This window comes from Melospiza georgiana, chromosome 21 (assembly GCF_028018845.1).
Source record: "Melospiza georgiana isolate bMelGeo1 chromosome 21, bMelGeo1.pri, whole genome shotgun sequence".
In the NCBI taxonomy this organism is placed as follows: domain Eukaryota; kingdom Metazoa; phylum Chordata; class Aves; order Passeriformes; family Passerellidae; genus Melospiza; species Melospiza georgiana.
The window spans coordinates 5,486,520-5,514,242 of NC_080450.1; the positions used below are offsets into that span (position 1 = coordinate 5,486,520).

At 40.5% G+C, this 27,723-nt stretch overlaps 1 protein-coding gene across 1 annotated transcript in view; it reads left to right on the top strand.

The window, feature by feature from the left end:
- Nucleotides 1-27,723, top strand: part of CA10 (carbonic anhydrase 10) — a 149,976-nt gene that overhangs the window by 12,190 nt on the left and 110,063 nt on the right. The window contains exon 3 of the mRNA XM_058039021.1: nucleotides 23,000-23,074. Coding sequence (XP_057895004.1) covers nucleotides 23,000-23,074 — 75 coding nt within the window. The remainder of the gene's footprint in view (nucleotides 1-22,999; nucleotides 23,075-27,723) is intronic.

A 27,723-nucleotide genomic window follows, 5' to 3' on the forward strand; every position in this document is an offset into this window, starting at 1 on the left:
TTAAATTGACTGAACCTATAGATTGTTAAGTAACTGAGAGATATGGATTTGTAACAGTTTTAACTGTCTTTCTTCATGTTTGGTGTTAGCAGTATCTTATTATTTATTGCTCTTTGAGACTAATGTTGGCTATTCTTGAATGGAAGTGAACTTTATGCTTTTTTATTTCCCCTATTCTATAGCATAGTAAGAGTGTTTCTCTTACTAATTTACATTTCTAATAAATGTGGACGAAATGTTACATTGTTTAGATATGAGCTGGCATTAGTAGAAACTAAAATAAGAGGTACAGAAATTAAATGTTGGATTTACTTTGTGGTACAACTCTCCCTAGCTGTTAAAACAGCCCCTATGTCCCTTCAGTCTGTCTGCCATTAACAGGGGTGGTTGTCACCACCACCATATTGTACTTCACCATTAGGGGATTTTTTTGCCTTTGTTTTCTCTGCAGAAGTTATGAAACAGTATAGTTTTGTGTTTTAACTGTACTTGGAATAATCTGTCTGGAAAATGGAAGTAATGTCTCTTCGTAGCTTGCATAAATTAATAACCCATTAAAATCACTGAAAAATAATGCGTTTCTGATTCAAGTGGTCAGTATTTAGTAAAATTTTATTATTATTAAATCACTACGAGTGTATTCTACATCTTTATACTAGCATACAGCAAGGTAATATGCCTTTAACATTATAATTGACTTAAACTCTGCCAGGGAATTCCTGGGATTAAAATAAACCCTTTATCTCCTGCAACCATCTCTGTTTCTGAACCCTGGTGACTTGGCTTATTCTTTTGCCTTCTGGTTATCTCAGTTAATAGTATGTCTTGATTAAGGACTGCAAGGCGCTTTTACATCTGTTCTTGTCACAAAGCTTTGTGATAAAGTAGGCCAAAGATACCTCACCATGCAAGCTATGGACCTCCTGTTATGTATGTCTTTCCCTACAGATTTAATAGTGTGTTCAAATAAACCTGGGACTGTGGAAGTAAACCCAAAGCACTTAAATGAATTTCTGGCAAGCTTTCTTGAGGAAGAAGAAATTAATAATATAAGACTGAAATGTATATGACTGGATGAAGAAAATGAAGGTTTTGTCCTATCAGCTAAAAGGAAATACTGTCTTACTTTTTTGTATAGGCAATACTTTGTGTAAATCAGCATAACTCAAAAAAGCTGTTCTAGTTCATTAACAAAGTAGTGAGCCCAGAGTTTGGATCCTGCAGGTTCAGGTCCTGGGATGTGGCATTTTTCCAGGCATTTTGGTGAGCCTGATATGCTCACTAGCTCTGTTAACCTGAATGTTTATTGCCTGGTTAAATCCAGGTTCAAGACTGACTTAAATATTGTAACTCTTGCAAAATAAATATGCAGTCTGCTCATTTCTGGGAATTTGTTTCTATAGCAGTCATACATGGAAAACCCCAATTATTGATGGTCCATTTTTCTAAAGCTTCTGCCATCTTGTGCACTTTTAGTATTCCTGTTTTTTTTCTCAGTTGCTCTTAGAGGCAATATTAACAGATGGCAGGCATTGCTCATTAAATCTGCATCTACACCTCTCCAAGGACTGCAAAAGATGTTGGGAAACAGACTATGTTACTGTAGTGATAGCTTAGAAGCCTGGAACTTACTGTGCTGTTCCTACGCAGTTTTCACTATCAGTGGATTTTGAGCTGTTGCTATAGACTATAAATACATTGGTGAAATGATTCTAACTTAGCCAGGTATGTATATCCATCTCCCTCATTTTTTCCTTCTGCATCTGAAATGAATTTCTATTTTCCTGGTGGCCACTAGTAGTAAATCTGCTCTCAAATCAGCCCTTTCTGAAATAGCCTTTTGTAGTGCTTTTTTCATTGGGATATTAACATGTTATTTTAAACACCTTGTCTAATTGTCTTCAACAATGCAGAAATGTTGAGCCCCTAAATGTGATATGAGATCCATACTGCCACTTAGAACTAAACAATTCTGTGAAAGGGATCATTAAACTCATCATAGACATCTTTTAAAAAAAACTCTGTTTGGAGACTGGTAAAAGAACAAAAGCAAGTTCTCACAGATTGAGTAAAATGTCTGTGTTTCTTCCATACTTGCTGTATTTGTGCTTTGGCAGTGTCATAGTCCACAGCTCTTCCCTTTAACCTAGAATGACAAGCAAGAATGACTTCTTGCTGGACATAAAACGTATATATCTGTAGCCTTTAGTGGCCCACTGCCATTTCCCTGTCACCTGAGCTGCTTTTCCTTTGCCTTGAGGTCACTTTCTTCTTGCTGTTCTGTCCCCAGTTGTGACACTTTGGGGAGGTGAGATAGAGATGTTCCATTGTCTGACCCTGGATGCGTCTTTGCCAAAGAGGCTCACTCTGCTGAGTCAAAAGGGCTTCATGCCAGTGTGGAATTCACCTTCCATACGTTTCTAAATTGATGGGGAGAGATGCAGAAACCCAGCTAGCAGATAAGAATTCTCATTTTGTCTTCTTGATTGCTCTGGTTTGGAACTAATGGGGTCTGACTGGCAATCCCAAACACATCAATATAACCAGAAACTTAGTGCTCCCTTCTTGTTCCTCTGAAGCTTTTATTTTCTTTAGTCAAGTCCTGGATCAGAAAGGTTAAGTTATTGTTGATTCCATGATTCATGGAGAGTTAGGATTTAGTTCACATTCATTTCATAGTTGACCCATGTTAGGGATAAGGAAGCTAAAATGCATTAAGTGGAAATGAAATCTACCCCTACCATTTTTACAGAAAGAAAACAACCCTTCTTTGTTTGACCTAGGCACAGCAAGGAGTAAAAATCAAGTAATCTCTCATAGAATTCTGCATTTGTTGTTTATAATTTTTTGTTTTCTTATGTTCTGAAAACAAAGGCTGAATAAAAAGGTATTTTAAATTAAATACCAGCTTCAATAAAGGCCTACAAAATACTGTTTAGGCAGTCCTAGGATGAAGTTAACCTGGTTTGTATTAATTTAGTTTGTTTGTTTGGAAGATGCTGAAGTGAATCCAATTAAACCAATCTAAATCTCTCTAGTACAATTTCCAGTCATAGACAAGAGGATTGTCTACCTTATATGCACATTTTTTCCTGGCAATTCACAATTTACTCAGGGAGATTTGCAATATGAAGGAGCCATCTAAAGTAGCAACAAGAAAATAAAGAGATCTTTTTAAGTCCCCAGCATCAATAAAATGAAGAGTGGGATAGTGAAGAGTGGAATAAAGTGTTCCTTCATATACAGTTAATAGAAATTGTGTCCCTAAGCAGGATTAATACAGAATTAATTGATATTATTTGTTAATTATTGAAAAGCCAGTGATGGGGTTTTTGTCAGGAGCGCAGCAGGATTGATCCTGTTTCCTAAAGGTGCAATATAAGAAATGTATCAGTGCTCCATAATTTCAAGTAATAAACATGAGAATTGAAGGTGCTCTCCACTGAGTAACTGGAATACTTTAGCTGTGCTTAGTTCTTCCAGGAGTGTTGCTTCTGATCCCAGTAAAACCAGACAGCTGAAGTTGTCACCACTAACTGTTGCCCTACCAAAATTGGACTCTGGGGCAGCAAGTGACTTTCACCTAAGGTACTTCAAAACTTAGGCAGTGTGAAGCGATTGACTTTCATTCCTGAGCATAATTTTCTCCTCACCATTGTCTGTCATTGCTTGCACCCCAACCCTGAAGATCAGTGAGGGATCCCCCTTACTGAGGAACTAAGAGTATTTGGTTGTGGAGGTTGAAGTAGAAGAGTGAAGAAACAGATAAAAGAATGAGATACAGATTAATAGGGAGAATGCACGTAATGGAAGATAGCACTGAGATTGGGTTTCCATATTGTACTTCACCAGAAACAAATGAGAAAGAGCATTGATGGCAGTCCACTTTCCTATCTGCTTTTGGTTCTGCTCCTAAATAGTTAGGAATTGGATTGTTAGCTCCCATAGGAACAAGACAATCTCTGAACAATTGTCTGAAGAGTCACAGAGATAGAGGTGTAGAGACCCTGACTGTTCAGTCATCAAATCTTGATCGTTTTTTAAAAACCTTTTACTTAGAGCGCAGAAGCTGCCAGAATACTTGAAGACAGAATTGTTAATAACTTAAATGCTGAAGTTCTTCACTGTGTTGCTATTGACCTTTGAAGAGTCTGACTGCTTACTGAGATTATTTCATTATTATTTGCACATTGACTTCCTGCCAAAAAGTCAATCTGCTTTTCCTTTGCATGGTTTTGTTGTTTTGAAGGTCTTCAGCTGCGGAGTAAAATCTGCTATGTAACAAAGAGCTGACAGAATCAGATGCTTGCCAGTGAAAGCCTTCCCAGGTACAGCTCTGGTGAGGCTGAAATATTGCAAGTGTTTTATGTGGCCTCCTTTCCTTGTGCCTTACCTAACATCCCTATTCCTGAAGAAAGGCAACAGTTGATTTTAGTTCCCACTGTCCCCAAGAGAATCTTGTGCTTGCTATCTACAGGGTAGAATTTATTTGAACTTGGGACCTTGACTTTGCTTTTGTTCTTTCATCAGCCTCAAAACAGTTTTGATTTTTTTTTTAAAGATGTCAATGATGAACTTAATGATCCCTCTCATAGAGTTGTTTAGTTATAAGTGACATTATGGACCTCATGTCTTATTTAGGTGTTCAGAATTTGTGCATTGTTGAAGACAATTAGATAAGGAGTTTAAAATGACATGTAATATCCCAGTGAATAAAACACTAGAAAAGGCTGTTTCAGAAAGGGCTGATTTCAATTCATTTCATAGGCAGAACAAAAAATGAGGAAGATGGATGTATGTCATCTTTTCTTTTTATTCTCTTTCCATGGTTTCCTCCCCAAAAGGAGAGGAAGGTCAGAATGTCACCTGAAAGATCTGGATGAAGCTATCAACTTCCCATAGGCAGTTCAAGATGTCTGAAACATGAATGTCCTGTTTATTGAGCCTACAGGGCTGAGGTCAGTTTTATTTATGATGGAAAGAAATTGATGATCCTGTCAAATATTTGGAGCCTAGAGGACGAAGGTATGTTTTATAATTTACCATTAGGCCCTGGGTTCCATCCTTTAGTCTACTGGCAAGGCCTGCATTCCACAAGGGATGCACTAAAGTAATTCTCATGTTCCAGTCCAGTGAAGTAAACAAACAGCTGCAATCTGCAAATGTTGCAGAATCAGGATGAATTTCAAGGAGAGCCCAATTAGAAGCATATGAAGGCAGCCTGGCCAGTCTCTCTGGAATAGGGCATGCTTGACTGTGGGTATTCATCTGGTGCCTGACAGGATGGAACTCTCCTCCTAATTGGAGCTTTTGGATCCTACTACAGCCTAAGTGATATTCTGCACAGTAAGTCAGCATAGCTCCACTGATCTTTCTAAATATACACCTGAGTTGTCCTAGCTAGAGACTGTCTCTTCCTAGAGGTGAGAGCAGTAAGCATTACTGTTCTGTTATTCCTAGGTTAATGCAGCGGAGGCTCTGGCTTGGGAGATTCCTAAACCTCTACCTGTTATGGCAGGAAGGTTTCAAATGAAGGATCTCTCTTTGCTGCCTATTTCTGTGGGTTTTTTTTCCAACGTTTTGCTGCTTACTGGTGCAGTTCCCAAACTTGTTTCCACCTGAATCCAGGGCGTGGGACAAATGGAGGTGGAGCAGCTTTGAAGAAAAAAAGCTGAAAAAGCCAGTGCTCAGCTCCATACCCGTGTCCCCTGGTTCTGTCCGTGCTCCTCAAATGTCCTTTCATTGCTGTAACTGCCAGTCTGGGGAATCACTTCCCCAGGCATGTCCTCTCTGCTACTCCCAGGAGCTCTTCAGTAACCCACTCTTACAGAAAGCTCTCTTGTCTCATCTGGGTTTTTCCCAGGTTGCTTGATCTCATCTGCTGTTGTTCTTTCATATAAATCAGATTCACATTTATTATGGTTGCAAATATTATGCCCACAGATGCGCACCACATCACACGCATGCATAGATTTGCATATATGAGTGTGATAAAAATGGAGTCAGCATCTGAGGGAAACAGATTTCCTTGGTAAGCTCAAAATAAGTTCCAAAGCCTACGTCTTATCAAATGAAGGGCTTTAGGCTAGATTTTGGGATCTGCTATAACTAGGAATGGCTGGGTGAAGACAGTTGTGCTGGGGTGGGCAGATGAGCAGACACCTGCTGTGGAGGAGATTGTGCCCAAATGAGAAGTTATAGAATGGTGGAAGCAGAAAAAGGGGAGAAAATTAGTTTGAGAAAATAGTGAGGTGAGGGACAAAGACTGGAAAGACCTAATTTTGTAATCACTTTGGTAGGTACTAAATCAGGCTATTTGGTAAAGGGTTTTCTTTCAAGTTTTCTTTAAAAATGAAAGAAGAAGCAAGTGAGGAATTTGTACATCTTCATAACTTATCTTAACACTTTAGAAATTCCATTGCAAAGGTTGTGTGGGAAAAGACATTGATTGAGCACATTATTGTTTTAATGCAGAGGTTATGGGATGCAGTGAATAAAGCAAGGGATTGCAGGAAGAGGAAAAGATCACAAAGGAATTTAAGGTTTATCTAGAGAATAGAATTTTTTCACTGTCTCTTGCAGAATTTGTGTTGCATGGCAACATACTTTAACCAAATTTTTTGACAGTGTTCACTAATTATGTGTTCCTTGTTTCCTCCAAGGCCTGATTTGGAGAAATGCTGATTATTTACAGCTGAAACAGGTCGATGGGAGAAATATTCTATACGTATCAAATGACCTGCGTGTCTAAATCCTGTAAAAATGTTCATTGGGGCTATCAATTGTCTACTAAAAGGTAGAGAATCTTTCTCGGACTCTGGCTTTCATTTGCACATGTGAATAAAAGGGACACCACCTCTTCAGAAACATTCAGGGAGTGAAACTGAAACATATTGGGAGTTTGTATTGTGTGCTAAAAATCCATTATACTTGTACCTTGGTATGCCAGGAAGTCTGGCTGACGTGGCCTTTCATGGCACTGCTGGTTGCCTTCGGTTAATGAGCCTTTGAGGGTTTTCTTCAGCACTGAGGGTCTCAGCAGTAGCCCTTTCTCTGTAAGCTCAGTCGTAAGTGACAGGGTGAGGGAAAAAATATCAAACAACCATCTTAAGGAAAGCATAAAACAAAGCTGGTCCCCTCCTTTTACCCAGCACTTCTACTTCCAGCTACGAGCCTCAGCTGAAGTTCTAACAGATCATCTGACCTAGGAACCATAAGGTTCTTCCTAATTGTTGGGTGCAGATCTGGGTTCAGATCATGTTCTGTTGAAGTCATTGTGGATTTGACCAGATGCAGTAGAGGAGAAAGAAGATCAAACCCTTAACAAGACAGCTTTTGTGTCTGCTCAGCAGAGATATCACAGCCTTGTAAGGAGAGCGGTCTTCTTGTTCACTGTGGTTTAGAATAAAGGTTGGGAACCTTTTCTGTCATGAAGTCCAGACAGGTCTTTTTGATACCTTTTTTAGAGGAAAGAGCAAACACTAAAATTCATCTCATTTTTGTCGTGTTACTGTAGGATACTGTTAATGTGACTGTGGACCTTATGTAACTTAGGGGCTTCATCCAGCCCCTAAAGTGCTGATTAATTTGTGTACTGAGGATCACAGACCATCCAGCTCTACTAATGCATGGAAAAGTATTAACAAATTTCTATATTAGCCTTTTATAAAAGGACACCAGCCTGTGTAGGAGGTAAGTAAAACATGTCTGTTCTCATCCATTAGGAATGACTGTGGTTCTTACTTCAAAGCCTGAAGTATAAGCTGTTAAAGCACTACTTTCTACTTTTACAATACCTTTCAGTCTAATATCTCAAAATATTTTCTACTACTCGTTATATAGAAATAAAGAGATGCTGCTGCTCGGTGTGTACAAATCTATTGGTAGGTCAGAGACAGCTGACTCACAGTTCACTGCCAAATCAGAATGGTCATGCTATGCACTGCATTTCACAGAGATAATTGCCTAGACAAAATATGAAGTAATGAAAAAATCTGCCTTGAGGGTCTGGAGGCTCACAGGTCCAAATCTTGTATTATTCTTAATGCAGATTTATGTGAGGCAGGGCAGCTTGGAGCTAGCTGATACTCAAAATAGGGTAAATTATGCCAGTTTTTATTACACTACTTAAACTCAATACAGATGTCTCTGTTGAAATTTTAAGTGGATTCTGACCTCATTTATGCTGATTTGTGGTTGAAATTGTGTTTGGAGTAGTGACACTAACCCTGCTAGTACTGTACCAGTTTCTGTTGACTGACTTCACATGAATTGATTGAGCCCTTCTGGGTGTCCCCACAAGACTCTGACTTCATTGAGAAACAGTGCTAGGGAGAGGGATGATGATGAATATATGATGAATGATACAAAATGCCTGTTTAGGTTGATAATTAATCAAAGGAAATAGGCCATTTTATGTCCCTCATGTCATTTATTACTGTCAACCACATTTCAACACAGCACCAGTGCAGATGATGCCACACTAAATTCAAGAATGTTGCCAAATGAAAATTGTTCTATTGTTTAGGCAGGCTTTTGGAGTCTAGGGTTAATTTCTTTTTCTTAGTCTGTCTTTAGCATTTCTTGTCACTTTTTTTACAGCTGAGGTGACTGAAAAGTTGTTTAGTGGAGAGCAGAAAGACTGGCACTTGACACTGGCAGTGGTAGGATTTTAAAATTGTTGTGCTTTTTGAGACAATTAAAATTTGCTGACCTTCCAGAACACCTTGACATTTACTCAAATTACAGCAGTTATCTGTGGATTCCCACTCTGTTTAATAACAACAGGATGGGGAATGCCTAACATTTTAATGTGTGCTTAGCCTCTGATCTGTGACATGTCTATGACTGTGTATTGAAAATTCTTTAAAAATGTCTGACGAAAAGTGGTTAGTGACCACTTTTTGATTATCAATTTTATTTCCAAAATGGAATGTCTAATCTTTGGGGGTTTGTTTTATACTCAGTAATGTAGCTTGATGGCCCACAAAACCTTACTTTTTTTTTTTTCTTTTACTCTTTGATGTAAAATAGCTACTTAAGGAATTAAATATTGACATGCTTATGTAGTAAAGGTAGAGTTTGCTAAATGCCAGTCAGGCCAGTGTCGTTTTTCTTATGCCAAATATACCAAAAAGTTGAGCAATTGAATAAAATACCACCCAAAAGAGAAAAAATATTCTTTTACTGTGAGCTGTTTCTGAGATAGGGGAGAGGGAAGAGTGTAGATCTCCTTTCCACTCAAATCCAATCTACTGTTATCCCTACAAAGACTGTTAGACTAAATATTGCCTTACAACTGCTGGGATAAATATTGAGCATTACTAGATTGCCATTGAGGAAAAGCATCTTTTAAGAGAGCCTGAACTCAAAGTTTATTATTTTGGGGTAGTCTCCTGGTTCTCTGAGAGTAAACAGATACTACTTATTTCATTACTATCCGAGTTTGCTCTTTGCACTGTCCTGACATCTCCCACTCACTCAGGCTTGCTTTCTGAGGGCAGAAAATAATGAGCTAGAGTAAATATCATCACCATTATGTGAATGTGCTCCTGGAATAGACCTGAATCCAACCAGCAGAGCTGGGAAGCAGCAGCACAAATCCAGTGCCACATTCTTCAGCTCTTCTTCAACCCAGCTGAGGGTTGAGAAAATCGCAGTTAGAGAAATTCCTCCTCAGAAAGAAAGATTCTGATGCAGATGGCTCACAAAAAACCTTGTGTTTGTTCTGTACTGGTATTTGGTGCATATTTGAAATCATCAGGAGAATTCCTATCAGTCTGAGTGCTTTGGAATGCCCTGGGTGTAAGCTGCTGTGAGAGCAACATTTATCAAAGTGTCGTGTTCGGCAGAGTGCTGCGTCAGTCTTGTTAAATCTGATTAATCATCACTTGGACAAGGAAACTCTTAGAGTTACACTGGTTGCTGGCATTACTGAGAGGAGAGTTATAGACTCAAGTTCCTTATGCTGTGCCAATAAGAAGACCATAAAAACGCATGAATTGGAGACCCACGGAAAGAGAATGTGATCTAACTTTGGGAGCTGGAGGCACGCACAGAAGGGATTTGGCCAAAAGTCTGACAGAATAGTTTGAAGCAGCTGCAACTTGGTTAAAATGTTTGTACTTCAGTGCAATAATGGGGTCTTCCAAGTGACCTGTATTTTACACTGGCTCTACCATATGACCACAACAACTTCCTGGGGGCTAAAAAAAAACCCAAAAAAACCCAAAACAAAACCACAAACAAAAACAGTCTTATCAACATATTGCTGCACAAAGTTGTGTTGAGGAAAAAACAAACAGATGGCCCAGGCACAGTACCATAAGGGTTTAAGAAAACACATGATTCCTTTTAGGTACACGACTGGATTAACTCCAATTGTGTGGAAGGGTGAGGATGACTGAGTAGCATAAAGGCAGTTGGCATCTTCTGGTACTGTGCTGAGTTTCCTGTGTAGCTGAGGGAAAACCTGGCTTTGCCTCATGCCAGTTGCTGTGAAACTGGCCTGGGATGAAGTTGAAAACATGACCTTAGTGTGAGATCCTTGCCATTCTGTCATTCAGTTTTGTCTAACAGGTCTCAAAATGAAATTTACAGAATCAATAGTATTGTTTGTTGCATAATTGTATGGTCACCCAGCCAGAGATGGTGGACTTTGCTTGTGTGCAGGATTCATGAGCCCTCACTGGGTTTCCCTGATGGTCACTGTAGAGTTTCATGAATAGCTCAGCAGGAATTTATGCCAAGGGCAGAACCAAGATGAATTAGTTCAATGTCTCCTGACAATTTTAATATCTCTGAGGCTAATATCAAACTTCCTTATTTTGTGTTGACAGAATCAATATTTTGTTTATTATAGATTTATTTCAGTATTCCAGATATTTATTTAGAAACTGCTAATCTCCTGAGTAGTTTGCATAGCATTCAGGAAGTTATTTCAAGTGGGCTTGAAGATTTCTGAGGCTGGCTGAGATACTATGCATAAAATTCAGTATATTCTACTTCAAAGATCAACACACTGGAAGTAACTGGAGTCAGACTTCTCCTGTCAGCATCATTACTGACTTTTGTGTGCCTTTCCACCCTTTCTTTGGCTTTTTCATTTGTACCTCAGAACTTTTCTTTGTCTGTAAATCCAAGGCATGAGTGGAAAAGGCTGAAAAATGGCGAAGGAGGTGAGTACAGGAGACACTGTGTTTAGGAATTAGATCTGTAGCTACACATATCTCATTGTTTTGTGTTCTCATCCACAGTGCTCAGCATATGAGGGAGACTCAGCAGGCATTTTTTAATGGATAATCAGGTATGGGCTGGCTGCGTCTCCAGGGTTTGTAGTATGTTGTGCAGGCAGCTGCACAGCAATGAATTTGCCAGGATTATTATTCTGCTTTGTTCATTGAAGCATTCTCTGATCAGAAGTGAGTACAGTAAGAATCTTAACTGAAAGAAATAAAGCCACTCGGAATTGGCCTCAATTCAAGGACATTTCCTTCTATTCCGGTATTTTGAAAGCTGGTGTACTGGCCCTCTAGGAGTTACTGCTGTTAGAGTATATTGTTTTGTGCAGTTGCATTGTGGTTATGGTTTTTAAGGTTAAAATCTATTTCTGTTAATAGATGGACAACGGTGTAGTATTTTTATAAATTAAATGAGGTAGCCAGGGAGGATTATTGATGGGCAGGCATCAGAAACTTGAACAAGAGGTGTAAAGCTCTCTGGTCTTCAAAGGACACTGAAAACTCCTAGTTATATCTGCTTTAGATACCCTAGGCTTGAAAGAAAGGAAACACATGCATTTAAAATCTGTGACTTGTATTTCCAGTTCCTTGGTTTTGCCCTCACAAGAAAAAAATTCTTTCCTCTTGCTACTGGAAGAATAAATGATTGCCTGAAACTTTAGTGGATTTTGACTTTGAAGAAAAAGGACCACACAGATGAAAAGAGGGAAAGCTTGGAAACCCCTGATGAAATCTCTGCAGTAGCATAATTCTCCATACATTTCTTTTGAAATAGATACATTTTTAAAATTCCTATATTTGGTGGCTTCTAATTTTTTTTCTTTTATCCGTATCCAAAGTCTCATATGTCAAAGACTGGTGGGCAATGCCATGACCAACAGGTACTTAAATGAAGGCAGGTTTTTTTTTAATTCTGGGGATTTCTGCATCAGTAATTTCGAAAGCAATTAAAATTCCAGACCAGAAAAATTAAGCAGGCAGGTTCATCACAGCCAGCATGAAACATCTTCCATCTTAACTTCAGAACTAAAATGGAGAGAGAAAAGAAGCAAATCCAAATTACTACTTTTGACTCATGGCTTAAGTGATTGGGAAGGATGAATAGGGGATACCCTTGCAAGGACCAGGAAGCCAAGAAATGCAGTTGGGCTCAAAAGGAACTCAAGATGCACTATTTCTAGTCAGGAATATTGTTAGTTGGGATAGGATAACAGAATAGCTGCATCCAAGTGCCAGAGTAACACCTGCCTCAGGAATCAGCCCAGTGAGTGGGAAGGAAGTTATTTCTTCCAAGATTAGTGGATAAACACAACTAGATGGATGGTAGAAATACTCTCTGGGCAATAGACCACAGAACTGCAGGGAACCAGAAATCGTTGGCGGGGAGGTATAGAGAGTGATTTTTCTCTTGGCAGAGAAAAATCTACAGAGAGTAGAGAGGAGGGAAAAAGAGAGACTGAGAGAGAAACAGAAGACAGGGACAGCGTTACGACAAGAACCCTGGCGCTCTGTTAGCATCAGCTCGGCAGACGGGAGTGTGCGTGCTGGAAGCTGCGGTGAGTCTGTGTGGCTCCCGTGGCGGGCTGGGTGTGATTTCCGAACAGCAGCAGGCTGTGTGTCCCTTCCATCGGTGGAGAACAGGCTGCCCTGGCCACAGGCGCACTCCTGGAGCAGCTGCAGGCCCCAGGGTCACAGGGGCAGTGCCACAGCCGGGTGCAGGCAGCGGCTGCTCAGTGAGGGAACAGTGGAGCACCAGGCTCTGGCTGGCACTGGGGCCATGGCTGATCTGTCAGGGAACAGCGGAGCACCAGGGCCTGGCTGGCACTGGGGCCATGGCTGCTCAGTGAGGGAACAATGGAGCACCAGGCTCTGGCTGGCACTGGGGCCATGGCTGCTCAGTGAGGGAACAGCGGAGCACCAGGCTGTGGCTGGCACTGCGGCCATGGCTGATGTGTCAGGGAACAGCGGAGCACCAGGCTGTGGCTGGCACTGGGGCCATGGCTGCTCATTGAGGGAACAACGGAGCACCAGGCTGTGGCTGGCACTGGGGCCATGGCTGATCCGTCAGGGAACAGCGGAGCACCAGGCTCTGGCTGGCACTGGGGCTGTGGCTGCTCTGTCAGGGAACAGCGGAGCACCAGGCCCTGGCTGGCACTGGGGCCATGGCTGCTCAGTGAGGGAACAGCGGAGCACCAGGCCCTGGCTGGCACTGGGGCCATGGCTGATCTGTCAGGGAACAGCGGAGCACCAGGCTCTGGCTGGCACTGGGACCATGGCTTCTCAGTGAGGGGAACAGCGGAGCACCAGGCTGTGGCTGGCACTGGGGCCATGGCTGCTCTGTCAGGGAACAGCGGAGCACCAGACTGTGGCTGGCACTGGGGCTGTGGCTGCTCTGTCAGGGAACAGCGGAGCACCAGGCTCTGGCTGGCACTGGGACCATGGCTTCTCAGTGAGGGGAACAGCGGAGCACCAGGCTGTGGCTGGCACTGGAGCCGTGGCTGATCTGTCAGGGAACAGCGGAGCACCAGGCCCTGGCTGGCACTGGGGCTGTGGCTGCTCTGGCAGGGAACAGCGGAGCACCAGGCCCTGGCTGGTACTGGGGCCATGACTGCTCAGTGAGGGGAACAGCGGAGCACCAGGCCCTGGCTGGCACTGGGGCTGTGGCTGCTCTGACAGGGAACAGCGGAGCACCAGGCCTTGGCTGGCACTACGGGTTGTGCATGCTGTGGACAATGCAGGGAGCAGCGGCCATGGCCGGTTGCAGGCCGTGTCCGCTCCATTGCAGAAGTAGCAGAGCACAGGGTGTCTGCGGCAAGTGCTGCGTCGTGGAAGTGTCGAAACAGGGCAGGACATGTGTGGACAGGGAAGACAGCCAGGGAATAAGCAGGACCACAGAGAAAAAGGCAAGGACAGGAACAGGGCCAAGCTAACCATGCGGGCAAGCCCCCACTCCCTCCATGGAACACAAAGAAACTGGCTCCCTGCTTGTGTTGCAGTTAACTGGTTTTATTTGCCAAGTCTCCTCCCAAAGCCCTTTTTTCCCAGGCATTTGGGCAAGTTTTGCCCCACCAGCCAGTGGGGGGTCACTCACAGCCCCATCATGGAAATCTCCTCTCCCTGGACTGGCTGCCAGGAGAACTTTCCCCAGCGACAGGGCTAACAACACATGTACAGCCCTTTACAGGAATTCTTCACCTCATGAGTAGCATATGTTGAGGCACAAATAAAAATCATATTGGTCCCTCTCATATGGCCAGAAAAACATTTTTTTTACTTGGTGATCTCAGAAAACTCCAGGACATCAAGTTTAAGTGCTGAGGATTTAGGTTGTCCAGTGAGCTGTGAGATGATCTGGATTAGAGCCCTGTCAGCCCCAGGATAACTGAAAATCTGGGACTCTGAATCCAGGTCAGTATAAACAAAATAATTTTGCCTCCCCTTTGCCATTAGCTTTTGAAGGATGGTGTTGTTTGTCACATTGCTTTTGCTTGGGTGTCAGCCAGGAGAAAAGGACTCTGCCTGTCTCAGGCATGGGCATCAGTTTGTGTTGACTCAAGTTGAGTAAAGTTCGCACAAGACCCACAAGCTGCCACTCCTAGTTCTGCTGAGTTCTCAAGGGACATTGAAGGCACCCCTTCCTTTTTTTCAGTTATGTCCCTTGTCAAAACCATGGGAAATGGTCATAATAGTATTCCTTAAGCGTTTTGAATTCTCTGTATAATATTAATCTCTTTGGAATGTTTCCATATCATGTTATGGACTGCAAGTTTCCACATGCTGCAGAATTCCATGGGATTTGAGGCTATGTGTATTTTCTAGGATCGAACACCTGATACTGATACCATACCTTTATTTTTGAGGTTAATTGGAAGACCTTGATTTTTTATCCCTTGAGTCTGCCTAAGCAGTAATGAATACCTATATTCTGGACACAGCCCTTCCATGGGAAGACTGATGAAGAAGCCATTTCTCTTTCCTGAAGTGAGAGATTTGGAAAAACAACAAAAAAATGTGCCTGTGGTAGCTAACAGGACAGTCCCCAATTGTTTGTGCTACTCCTGATGAGTAACTTTGTATTTAGAGAGTGGAGAGAGCAGCTGCGGGCAGAAACCCAATGAAACATCGATACTTGAATGTGCTGCTCAGGAAGGAACTTAATGATTTCCTTTTAGAGGAAACCCTATTAATTTAGCATTAATAATGCATTGAACTTTAAAGCCTCAAGGATATTGAGGCCATTTCTTTGAAGTTGCTGAGTGTCCCCAAACCACGCTGAAATTGATAATTGGTGGGAGTGGAGGGTGTGCAGTGTGATGGAAAATATGAGCTGCTGTGAAGTTGGTATCATAAGATACCTTGCTGCTTGTTATTGCATTATTTTGTAGAGGTTTTCAGACATTATATCTAGACATAATTAAACAACTCAAGGGTGAGGAATTAACACAACATAGAATAGGCTGATGAGTGTGCTGATGCTCCCATCAGAGATTCGGGGAAACACCAAGACAGCCAAATTGTATTAATGTGGTTTGGGTCCCCTGAAGCCCTGAGTGTGCCATCAGTAACTGAGGTGAAAGGTGCTGAATTCCCCACTCCTTGCAATCAATGTTATGTTCCAGTTGCTGCTATACAGCTGTATTTTTCCCCCAACATTTCTAACAGTACTTTAGCTCTGGAGAAGTTCTGACTCTTGTGCCAGAGAAGGAGGAGAGCAGTACCTCCTTCAAAAGTAATATGAACCCCATAGATATGAATAAGATCTGAGGAAGCACAGACTTGCATCCCTAGTTGGTAGTAATTTCTAGGTAAAACCTTTGGTATTCTTTCACTCAGAGCTGCTCAACTTCCTCAGACAGCAGTGCAGAAGTTCCCTGTCTCTCAGTTGTTCCAGAAGTGAAATTTTGCCAAAGAAGAAAACACAAAACATGTATTATTTTAAAAATTGAAGCAAATAACATTGTGTAATGCTTCCTTCCCCCAGAAAGTTCTTGGGGAGGGCAAACACTGTCTTTTACATTATGTGGTCAAACTTCTGAATGTGTGTTTTAGTCACATTAAAAAGGAAAGCAGCTTTTTAGGGGTGTTAGATATTCTCCAAATTGAGTTAGCGGTGAAGAGTTTAATGTCCAGTTGGGTGTTCTTCATGAACATTGTTGGGAATCATTCCTGCTTACAGATAAGCTTATTTCAACACATTTGATAATATTCAGAGAAGTTGTTGAATAATTTTATTTCTACCCTCCTCAAAAGCCAGCTACAGGGTACCAGTAGGTGCGACAGTTTGGTTTGTTACAGCGTAACACCACATTGTCACTGCTCCCTGCATCCCTATGAGCCTGCCCGTGTGAAATCTAACCTTTTGGCCAAGGTTTATAATTGGAATCTTATCAGAAAACAAAATCATAATAAACAGAAAATAGACAGAATAGTCAAGTCTCTGTGCCAGAGCAGAGTTGCAATTGTAGTGCCTTACTTTTGCCCTCAGATGTGATAAAATCAGGTCTGCTTTTCTTGTGTTGAATACTGCTTGGAATTCACAGCCGCGGTGAGAGCTTTTACACATGGGAATGGAGGAAGAAGGATTTATGGAATTGGAAAGTATTAACTTAATGAAAGAGCATTTGCATGTTTTCTGAGCAAAATATTATCCAGAAAAAAAAGGAAAAAAAGAAAATAAATGGCCTAGCTGATGAAAGCATTTTATTTATTGGTGCCTTTATAATCCCTTGTTTTGTTTTTCCTCTCTCAGCTTATGCTGATGCCCACAGTGTAGGCAGTGAGATTCATAAGCAGGCCAACCTTTCTTGTCCTGTAGCTAGCTACTCATCTATAAATGATGCTTTATTTAGTGCCTGAAATGTCTGTTTTTAGGGTCTTTTAATATAAAAGGCTGCATAAAAACATCTTAAATACAGCTGCAATTATGTACAGACTTGTTTTATACAAACTAAATATTAATTATAGAGGGTCACATCTTTAGCTTATTGCATCTGCTTAGTTCCCCTACTGCCAGGTCCACTTTGTACATGTGTATCATATTTGCTTTAAGAGGCATTTGTTGGTGTGAGCCAAAAACTGGTACTTGTTATGACTGAAGGTGTTGAAAGTTATATTTTAGATTGAGTAAGTCTATCTTCCCTCGAAATTTTAGGTAACCTACCCTTGGGTCTAACAGTCCACAAAATGTCCATGTAAAATTCAGTAATCAGAACTACTTAAAATTATTACAAAGCAGGTGTTGCATAAGATTGTGGAAATGGAGTTCAGCAAAACCAATCAAAATTTTTCTTACAGCTTTTATTTTTATTTTGGTTTAAACTGCCCTGTCCTTCCTGTTATCTACAGAACTACATTTCTGTTAGGATTCATTATCTTCTGAAACACTACAGGGAAATTCCTCTAATTTTAATCTCTGCCATTAGGCACAGCTGTCTTAGATTACTCGTCAGTGACTGAGTAAGACACCTTGAGTGTGAGGAAGCTGCTCATAATGAACTGTGGAAATCTGATGGAAAATCGAGTAGCATTAAATAGCTAAATTGGCTTATGCTGGCTAGGAGGGAACCAGGATAAGGTTTCTAAGTGAAGATCACACCAGCATCTAACACCATGTAAATATAGCTTCCACTTGCAGTGTTCACCATTGTAATCACAAATTTGAGGATTTCTTTGTCTTGTAGCAGACCCTCTGCCATTTTTCTGTGACTTTCCTATCAAAGGATTAGCAATGACTTAATGTTGCACTAAGATTATTATGAAACTAATGGCTCATAGTTGCAGCTGGTTTTATTTTTAATAAACTCATAACTATGCAGAGGGATAACAGTGATAAAAATGTTGTCATATACTTACTGCCAGGCCAGTACTGTCAGGTTACAAGCAAGGCTTCTATGGTGTAAGATGAGATAAACCTGCAGAATAATTGATAGAGCAATCAGAAGAGCTCAGATCAATAAAATCCAGGTGAAGAAAGATCTTTTCCTAACTGCTGCAAGCCTGATTCTTCCCAGCCTAGCATTTTTCATCTGTGTGAAATGGCAGTAATGTGAATGGAGAATTCTGATCTGGCAGGGTTCTACTCTTGGCTCAGGCTCATATCTGAGTGACATAAACGGTGCCATCAGATAAAAGCCTTTCTATGATTCATGAAAGTATAGGACGTAAATAAGTAATTGTAGAATGGTGTGCGCCGGCAGTTTATAGACAGCGTTCTGTATTCGCTGCAGCTTTTTATATAATGTCAGCATCAGCATTCCAGCAAGATGAAGACTTCTTAGTGCTGCAAATGCTGTGCAGGTATTCCAGCATCTGCATTGTGATACCTGGTATCCAATACAATGCTATCTGATCATTTTAAAATACATCTACTCACCTAGTAAGAGCTTTTCGTTTTTGAAACATGAGGCTACTCACTTTAGCCTCTAAGCTCGAGAGAGTTAACTGCTGACTTTATGGGTCGTTGGCACCTTTGCTGTTTGCATTTACTATTCATTTTTATGATCCTATACAATGCTGTTTTTTTTGTGCATGGAAGCCACTAGGAAATAAGAATGCACAACAACTTGCAGAATTTAGCCTGTAATTGTATGCTCCACAATGAGACATACCTACAGTAATCTGACAGAATGAAAGCAACACATGTCATATGAGCTTCAAATAAATATTCTGTTTCCTCTGCAGCAGCTTTGTTGAAAGAGATCTGACATAATGGTGTTGTATCAGAAAAGCTACTAATCTCAAATACCAGAGATTTCAGTGCTAGAGGAGGGAACACTGCACAAATGGAGGTCATTCAGTATCCTCAAGCACTTGGACAACTTTGTCATTTTGGACTGTTCTGCTAATGGCAGAATGCAGTGCTGCTGCTAAAAATGGTTGCAGAGCTCCTTGTGCAGGTAACCCTCAGTGTCTGTTCAGAGGGGCTTGTTTATTTTCATGTCTTGCAAAACCAACAGTGTTTCTAGGAAGCAAAAGCCATACTCTGGGTTTTAGTGGTAAAAGCAGGAGCCTTGGAGGTATCACAGTGTGGGGTTTTATTGTTTTTTAAGATATTTAACCCTCTTCAGGAATACAGGATTGCTTTCTAGACCTTTTATCAGCCCCCTGCCAACAAGGAGCTGCTGCCATGGAGGAGCTGCAGTGTTCTGGTGTCAGAGGCCACACAGAGAGACCACGTGTCCCTTTATATTGTCCTTGGGTGGAAGAATTGGAGGAAGAGGTACAGTAGTTTAACTGAAATCAGAAGGATGCTGAGAGAATTTTGCTATTTTCATGTGTCACGAGATGGCACACAGGAAGAATCCATTTCCTTGGCAAGAATCCTTGAGCCATAAGGTTGAACCTGTTTACTCAGGCACAGAGCCATTCTGTCAGATGGGTATTAATACTCCAATTGCAGAGAGCCTGTGTTGTATGTGCATCAGGTGCGTGTGTCCCAGATAGGATTCCCAGCAAGGATTGTCCATATGGCTGTTCATTCTAATTTTATATTCCCTTGTACCATTACTAATCCAGGTATGGGTCTGATTATGTGTCAGAAATAGGGAACAGCTTTTTCCCCCTTCGGTAAGTCCTCTTGCCCACTTGCATAAGACAGACTGGAGTGATGGTTTTGGAGAAGTTTCTGGAAGACAGACTTTTCTCCCTGGCCTTACCAGACTTCTTCCTTCTGCATTCAGAGAAATTAGAGCTTTATAAAATTTTTCCCTTTTTAAGTAAAGTCCCTGTGGGCTCCATGCAAGTAAATCTTTGGCACCAAGCTGGATTTCACATGCACTGCAGAGTGGAAATCTGTGTTCAGTCACTCTCTGCATTACTTTGCAGGATGTTTTGCCTGGACTGCTGTAAAATGTTGAGGTTTCAGAGTTCAGGAAAGAGCACAGCACTGGAGATTGTCACGCTAACTGCCCCCTCACAACCCCACCTGCCTTGCCTCTTGGTTTCCTCAGCGGATTCAGTTCTCTGTACATCAGCAGTGCTGCTAGCACTGCTCTTGCTCTACCTTAGATATAGCTAGGGCACAACATCTTAGTTTGGTATTGTATTTCCTGTGTTTCATTTTCGTGTGAATTGAAGACATAAGGATCTAATATCTGAGGAATGTGTGGAGTGATGCCAGGTCATGCTCTTCTCTGATAGCTGAAGCAACTGCACTGGCATCCAAGTATTTAGTACAGAGCTTTGATAATCTAGTTTCTTGCTCATTTCAGGCAGCCTGTTCCATACTAATGAAGCAGATATGAAAAAATGTCATAAAAATATTTTTTCCTGCTGTTCCTTTTGGAATTAGCTATTGTAAGTATTGGGGTAACCCAATGAAGCAGAACTGCAGAGCCAGCATATTTCAATTTTGGTTTAATATAAACTCCAAATAATGGATTATACTTCTCTTCTGGACCTGGCATGTATCATTCAGATTGCCCCAGAGTGGGAACAAGCAATATATTTTTCAGTTGTATACATTTTGGTGAATGATGATATTAGGCAGCTGCATTTGAAAATACCCATCCTACCCGAATTCTTAGCTTGCTTTTACCTCTCTCTCTCTACATATATATTATTTTTTCAGCTACTTCTAAAATGCATATGCCTCTTCCTGCCTGAAATGATTTGAGCTGTGTATATGACTACAAGGTGCACTTTAATTTCCTGGGAAATTTTAAGTAGAAGAATTACGGCTCTCTCTACTTTGTTGGGACTCTTTAGTATCCTCTCCTACTGCCATTTTGCAATCTTAAGAACTTCTTCTTCTGAGGACATGAGAGCAAGTGTTGAGATAAAAAAAAAATTGTGGTTCAGACTGGATAGTAACAATTTTCTGCTCATATATTTTGATTGTGGGTTGGGATTTGCCATTTTGCAAATGTTTGTACAGTGCGGTCTAGCACAACTAAGCCATGCACAGTTGGAGTTCTCCAGGCAATGTTATAAAAACTAAAATATGAGGAAAATTTCATCTGCAGACTATAAAGGGTGCACAGTGGAACAGTCCTTTCAGTGTAACCCATCACTACTCAGTTAATGGAACAACATCTGTTCTGCAAGGAGAAATCTGCATCCACATGTACCCCATCTCACCGGCATGGCTGGATTTTGGTAAGGCAGGGTATTGGTCCTTCTGTCAGTACATTTCATTAAAGTACATTTAATTGACAAGTTTTAGTTTTGTTTCTACAATATGCAGTCAGTTAAATCATAAATACTGTTTTGTAACTTGATAGAACAGTATTTAATGGTCTTTATCTTGTATCCCTTTTAGCCTGAATTTCACATCCTCTTCATAATTTTTAATGACAGCAACAATTTTTATTACACTGCTGGAACTTTTCCCAGGGTAGCTGTGTTTTTCCTAAATAATATGTGATTTAGAATTGAAACTGCAGCAAAAAGCTGTTAAATCCAGTATCTTCTGTAACTGCAAATGTATGTGAAAAAAAAATTTGGCCCTAGTGAAAGAGATTGAAAGTGTCTCAAAAAAAAAGGCAACCCCAAAACCTAAGTCAAATGTGCACAAGGTGACTGAGCTTTCTGTAGCTCAGGGAGAGTTGCTCTAAGTAGGAACGTACCAAGCAAACCACAGGTGAAGGCAGAACATCAGCTCTTTGTATCAGCTCTTTGCTCTTATGGAGATCAGCTGAACATTTGTCTTGATGTGTGTCTGTGTACCCTTTGAAAATGCTTCCAATTAATAGTGACTTTACATTTTGACCACAAAATTTGCTCTAATTGCAATTTAAAGACAAAGAGAAGTGATGACGAAGAGCAGCAAACATGAGCAATCAAGACCTTTCTGCTCTTGGCTTTTCAGGACTTTGGAGAAATCACTTAGGCAACAAGTCTTAGCAGGGGCAAACCTCATACAAAGCTTAGGCTTTTTGTTGCTACAACCTTCAGAATATTGATCGGAGAAACCTTTTCTTGTGTTCCTCCATTGTGCTCCCAGATGCTCCCACACTGAAAAAGCTGCATGTCAGAGACACCAGTCACAAGTGAGTTTTTGGCAAGTTACCTGCGTGGCTGAAGAGGGGGAACAGGTGTGGGTGCTCCAGAATTTGTCAGCTGAAATACATGAGAAAATCTTTTGCCAAAAAATAGCTCACAAAATGTGTAGAGCAAAATTGAGTGTTACGCCGGTGCTGGCTAGCTTTGCTAACTTCTTGCAGTGCACATTTGCCTGTGGAACAACCAAAACCAAATGTTTAGGTGACCTTAGCCAAGGCAGCAGGTTTGGACACCATTGCCTGTCCAGTTCAAACTCAGAAAAGCCTTTTTCAACCTGTGTATTTGGTGTGCCAGTAAAAGATTGGCTGATATCTATATATTATGATCTCTTGACCAAAAATCAACTTAATATTAAATCAGGTGTATGTGTACTTTTAGTGATTGCCGAGAACAATTGTCTGTAAGCTTTAGCAATATGCTGTTGGATAGAAAGTTTTTAAATGCTCTGCAACAAATAAATCTTTGGCTGCTGCTGGCAAGGTGTGAGCTATTGCCATCTTTCTATTGTCTCAACTGTGTAATAAATCTGATGCTGCAATTCTTCCAAAGCAGAGTATATTTTACTATGTGATGAACAGGGACAAAGTTCTCCAAGACACATATGCATAGTAGGATTCTGTAGATTGAATAAAGATCACCTAGGAATTTGAGTGACTCTTCTGTAGAGGATAGTACCCTGTTTCAAGTTCCTAAAATTTAGCTAATTAAGTCCTATGTTTTGCCCTAATTTTATAGTTTCTTTGATTATTTCTTTCTAGCTCAACAAAATTCACCAAAAATCCATGAAGGCTGGTGGGCTTATAAGGAGGTGGTCCAGGGAAGCTTTGTTCCTGGTAAGTGGAATTTTAAAATTTCAGATTTACTTAATTTTTTTTTCACTGGAATTAATATGGTTGGGTTTGCAGAAGATATTTTGGGTGGATTTGTTTTCATTGCAAAAATTTTTAGTTGACAAGTACTTAACATCATATTATTGTGAAGTGCAGAAAGGTTTCTGTTAACCCATCATCCAAAGACTGTGGCTGTTTTTAAGGGAAGAAATCACTTTGATGACATTCCTGGTTTCTCTCAGTAAAACCGACGTGATGCTGCTTTGTGAGTGTATGTGTTCTGAATGTAGAAAAGGGAAAGGAACTGAAAAGTATTACTGTTAACTGAAATAATTTATCTGTTGCAGCACTTCTAGGTAATAGCATTTCTACAATTTTAGATTAGATTTTAGAGTAGATTAGGACAAGAACCCACTACATGCAATTGTCACTGATTTTTGTTTAGTGAACAAACTATGAGTCAAAAAAATTAAATAACTAGGCTTCATTGAGATTTAGTAAATGATAAATAATCAAGTGTCAGCTAAAAGGATTCTGTGCAGCATCTTTTCAGTGTGATTAACATGCATTAATTGATGTGTATTAGCTATATCTTACAAGGCAAAGTAGTGCTTCAAATTTTATCATGACTGCATTGAGAAAATTGCTACGTGATCCTTATTTTCTCATAATAGTAGAAAATATTGTTTGGCTATTGTGTGAGTGTTGCAATATGACATGAAATGAACAACACACACACATTGAGATGTCTAAGGTAAAAAAAAGGGCTATTTATTTCTGAACTCTGATATTTATAGAATTTTTTAAGTGACCGTGGATTGGAGGATGAAATTGCTACTTCTTTAACCACACTGGTTAAACTAACAGTCCATCAATTTTCTCCTCTTCTAGAAAGGAATGCAAAACAATCATTATTTACATGAAAAGTGCATGAGAAACTCCATTACAAAAATGAAAACATTGGAAGGTTAGAAGAACTTAGAAGAATAGGGCAACATGTGAGCTATTCCTGAGGATCTGTAGATTTGACCTATCATCAGGTTCTTTCATTGTTGAGAGAACTGTTACAACCTGACAGTCATCTGAAATTCCCAAAATGCTGATTGCCTTGTTCAGAATTCTAGTGCAAATGAGATTAAGTATTTCAGCCCACACATTTCTGGCACTGAAATGGTTGTGAAAATCCACAGGCCTGGAGCTTAATTGCATATTAACACAGCATAGAGTAGCTTTTCAGCTGTACTTGAGATTGGTTTGGGCTGTCAGACACACTCCAGTGTATTGTGCATGTTTAGTTCCTCATGGTGACAGTAGAGGAAGAAACCTGGAGAATATAATCACCTGATTTCAAGATATTTCAGCCTTCCTGAGTTGCATAATTCAGGTAGATGCCCAGCAGAAAATGAATGAAAAAAATATTTGCTAAACAGGCCTAAACTTAAAGTTCCTGAGAAAAATAATCTTAATTGTCAGAATGTGTAAGAGCTGTAGCGAGGGATGCAGGACTCCAGACAGCTTATTGCATCCAAGATGTCACAGCAGTCCAGGGTCGTGATGACAGAGCTGTGCTTACAGCTGTCAGCTCTAGCTGCAAACAAGCCTGAAGACTCTTTAATTTTGGTTTCAATGCATTATATACTTTTCTTTGCTCAGCATCTTAATACAGAAGAACCATTCTATATTTTGACTTTTACCTATAGCCTGTCATAACTACTATAATTACCATATTCATGTTAGTATTCTGCAATCACTAAAAGTTAGTATGTTACAGTTTAGGCTAGAAGTTGTTTATCAGTTTTCTTGCAGTGGAAAATTCTGAGACCTTTTTTATACTTGCAACATCGGCAGTCTTGTTTGCCTGTGGTATCTTCTTGGTAAAAACATCTTGTTTGAGGTGGGTTTATCCTTTGCTCTAAGCCATAAAACCCCTTCTAACTAACACACCCTTTGCCTTCTTAGTTATCCAGTAAAACTGTATCAGCAATTCTTTTCTTCTCTATCAAAACCAGCTTTCATTTCTATTTCATTCTTCAGATTCTACATTCAAAAATCTTTCTGCCAATCATACATATCTGTGAGTCTTTCTTGTCAAACTTTCATCCTTCCCAACAACAATGTAAAGAAACCTGTGATCAGTTCATGCTTGTGGTGTTCTAGTCTTAATACTGTGGGACATTTAGGCTTAGGTACATCCTTGAAATATGAATGAGGAAACAGTGATGACTCAGAAACTTCTGGGAAGGAAGACCTTTTAGATGGTGTGGAAGAACACCTCCTTTCTGAGGGAAACCTGAATTACCAATGTCTTGAATATCTGACTTACCCAGCACACGTTCTCAAGAACTGGTCCAGAAAGTCAGTAATGAACAGCTTACTGAAGCAACCTTGAAGAAAGCAAGAGGAATTTGGGAGTACCTTTCTTTCAAATTCAACTCTGCAACATGTCAGCCTCGGCAGAAGAGAAAAATCCCATGAGACTTTACAAACAACTAATTTTTTATCCTAGATTTGGGAGCCTTTGAAAACCATATTTAAAGTATTTCAAGGCTGCGTTTGTGGCTGTGCTCTCAGACTAACACATCACAAAGGATCTGCTGATGCATATTAAGTTTGTCCATGTTGGTTGCAGTCCCATATCAGATCTCACGCTAGATGCTAGTTAGCACCTGAGATGTGAGGGCTGCCAGGCAGACTGAGGAGCTGTTGCTGGCGTTGCTGATGTGCACTGAAGCAAACAGCTACAGCCATCTTGCCAGGGTGTTTTCTTCCCACAGCTGTTTGTCCTGACCCAGGGCTGGAAGTGAACACCCCCAAAGATATTAGAAAGGAGTGTTTGTACAACAGCCTGTCACTGCCGTTCAAAACTGGCGTCTCAGTTAATGTGACTGACATGAATCCAGCTCTGTAACTGCTTGGGGGAGCAGCTTCAAATGCAGAGATGATTAATTAGGGGCAATATAATTGTAAAACACTCCAGGAGGAGTTGCCGGAGTTTGTCTATCACAGCTTTAGCTGGGTAAATACTTTTCATCTGCTTCAAAGCAAAGTCACTGTCTCTCTTTGAACTCTCACTTCTTCCTTGGAGAACTGTGTAAGAATGCAGTTAGGAGTGTATCACAATATGCCTGGGTTAGAATGTGCTAGTCATAGGTTTTTCTGCTTAGTCTGTTTTGAAAGCATTTAAGCCAAGTCCTAAAAACGCATTGGATCCTGTGCAGATTTGCCATTGAGCAGTTAATGAAATCAGGCCATATTTCATTACATTCCCCAGAACCAGACTACCCATATTCTGGGATAGATTTTAGAAAAAAATAATTTAAATCCCTTTCTAATGTTCATCTGATCACAGGTTATTTCCTGCTATAAGCCACTAGCTGCAGTCAGTGATGTGTATCTCACAGAAGGGAAAGATGTAGACAGAAATGAGGTTACAAGACTCCTCACAATGTCTTTCCCAAATTTGCTTCTTTCAGTGCTCTGAGAGAAGGCAGCATTGAGAGCTTGCAGGTTCTCTCAGCACAAGAACTGTGGCTCAGGTCTGTCTTGGTGCCCAGCCTTGAAAGAGAGATGCAGAGTTCTCAAATGCAGGAGGGAAAGTTCATCAAGGCTGGGTTTGTGTATCTGCTACTGGAGCAGAAACCACTCTCCATCTCACTCACCTGTTCTACAAGCAAAGAATTGCTCTTAAAATTTAAATCTTGTAGGCAAACAAAGTAGAAAGTAAGTAGAACTTCAAAATGTTAATTGAATGCAAATTAGGTTTCAAATTAAACTTTGGGGAGTGTTCAAGGATGAAGAAGGAATACTTTCCTTTATGCATGGTGATTTGCATAATAATAAAATAATTTATATTATTACAAACATTTACTACATAGACTTTTTCCGGTGTGGAATATCAAAGTAGTTTTTAATGGGTTAAAACACCTTTAAATAACCTTTTTCATGTCTTTTCTTTGGCTGTGACTGTGAATATGTGGTGTCACTGAAGTGATGCAAGCAATTTCTAGGCGATCAAGATACTCATATTCCAAATTCATTGATAACCTTGTTGTTTCTTCAAATAGATGTGCATAACCTTTGATAATCTTTGTGCTTGTATTGATCCTTTTCATACTGGTCCTGTTTTTTTATACCATTATGAAAGTAGGCTTTGGTAAGCATAAAATATAAAGGTTGTTAAATCTAATTTGTGATCACAGAGTGCACTTGGCAAACCTCCATCCTGTTGTGGAAATTCTGGACTATGTGATAGTACAAGCATGTAAAGGTTTTGTTCCCAGGGAAGATACTGTCTTTGGGCCCCCCTGCTGAATCACGCCAAATCTAAAGTTACTTTGCAGGGTGCTAGTGCCACCCTCAGCTGACAGGAGGAAATCCATCAAATGAGTGAACCTTGCTGAGGGAGCAAATGATGTTCTCCTTCCATGTAGTAAAAGCTGTAAATGAACTCTAATTCCAGATGAAGATCTCCATCCACTAGGATTCATGACTGGCCACAGATCGCCAGTCAAAGCTCACCTTTTTTCCTGAGGTTCTCAGATGAGAAATTCCCTGTTCATGGTTCCTTCACAACTTCTTTTACACTAAAAAGGAAGAGACTGCTGGAGTTCTGTGATGCTGTTCCTACCTTTTGCAAGGAACCTGTTGGTGGG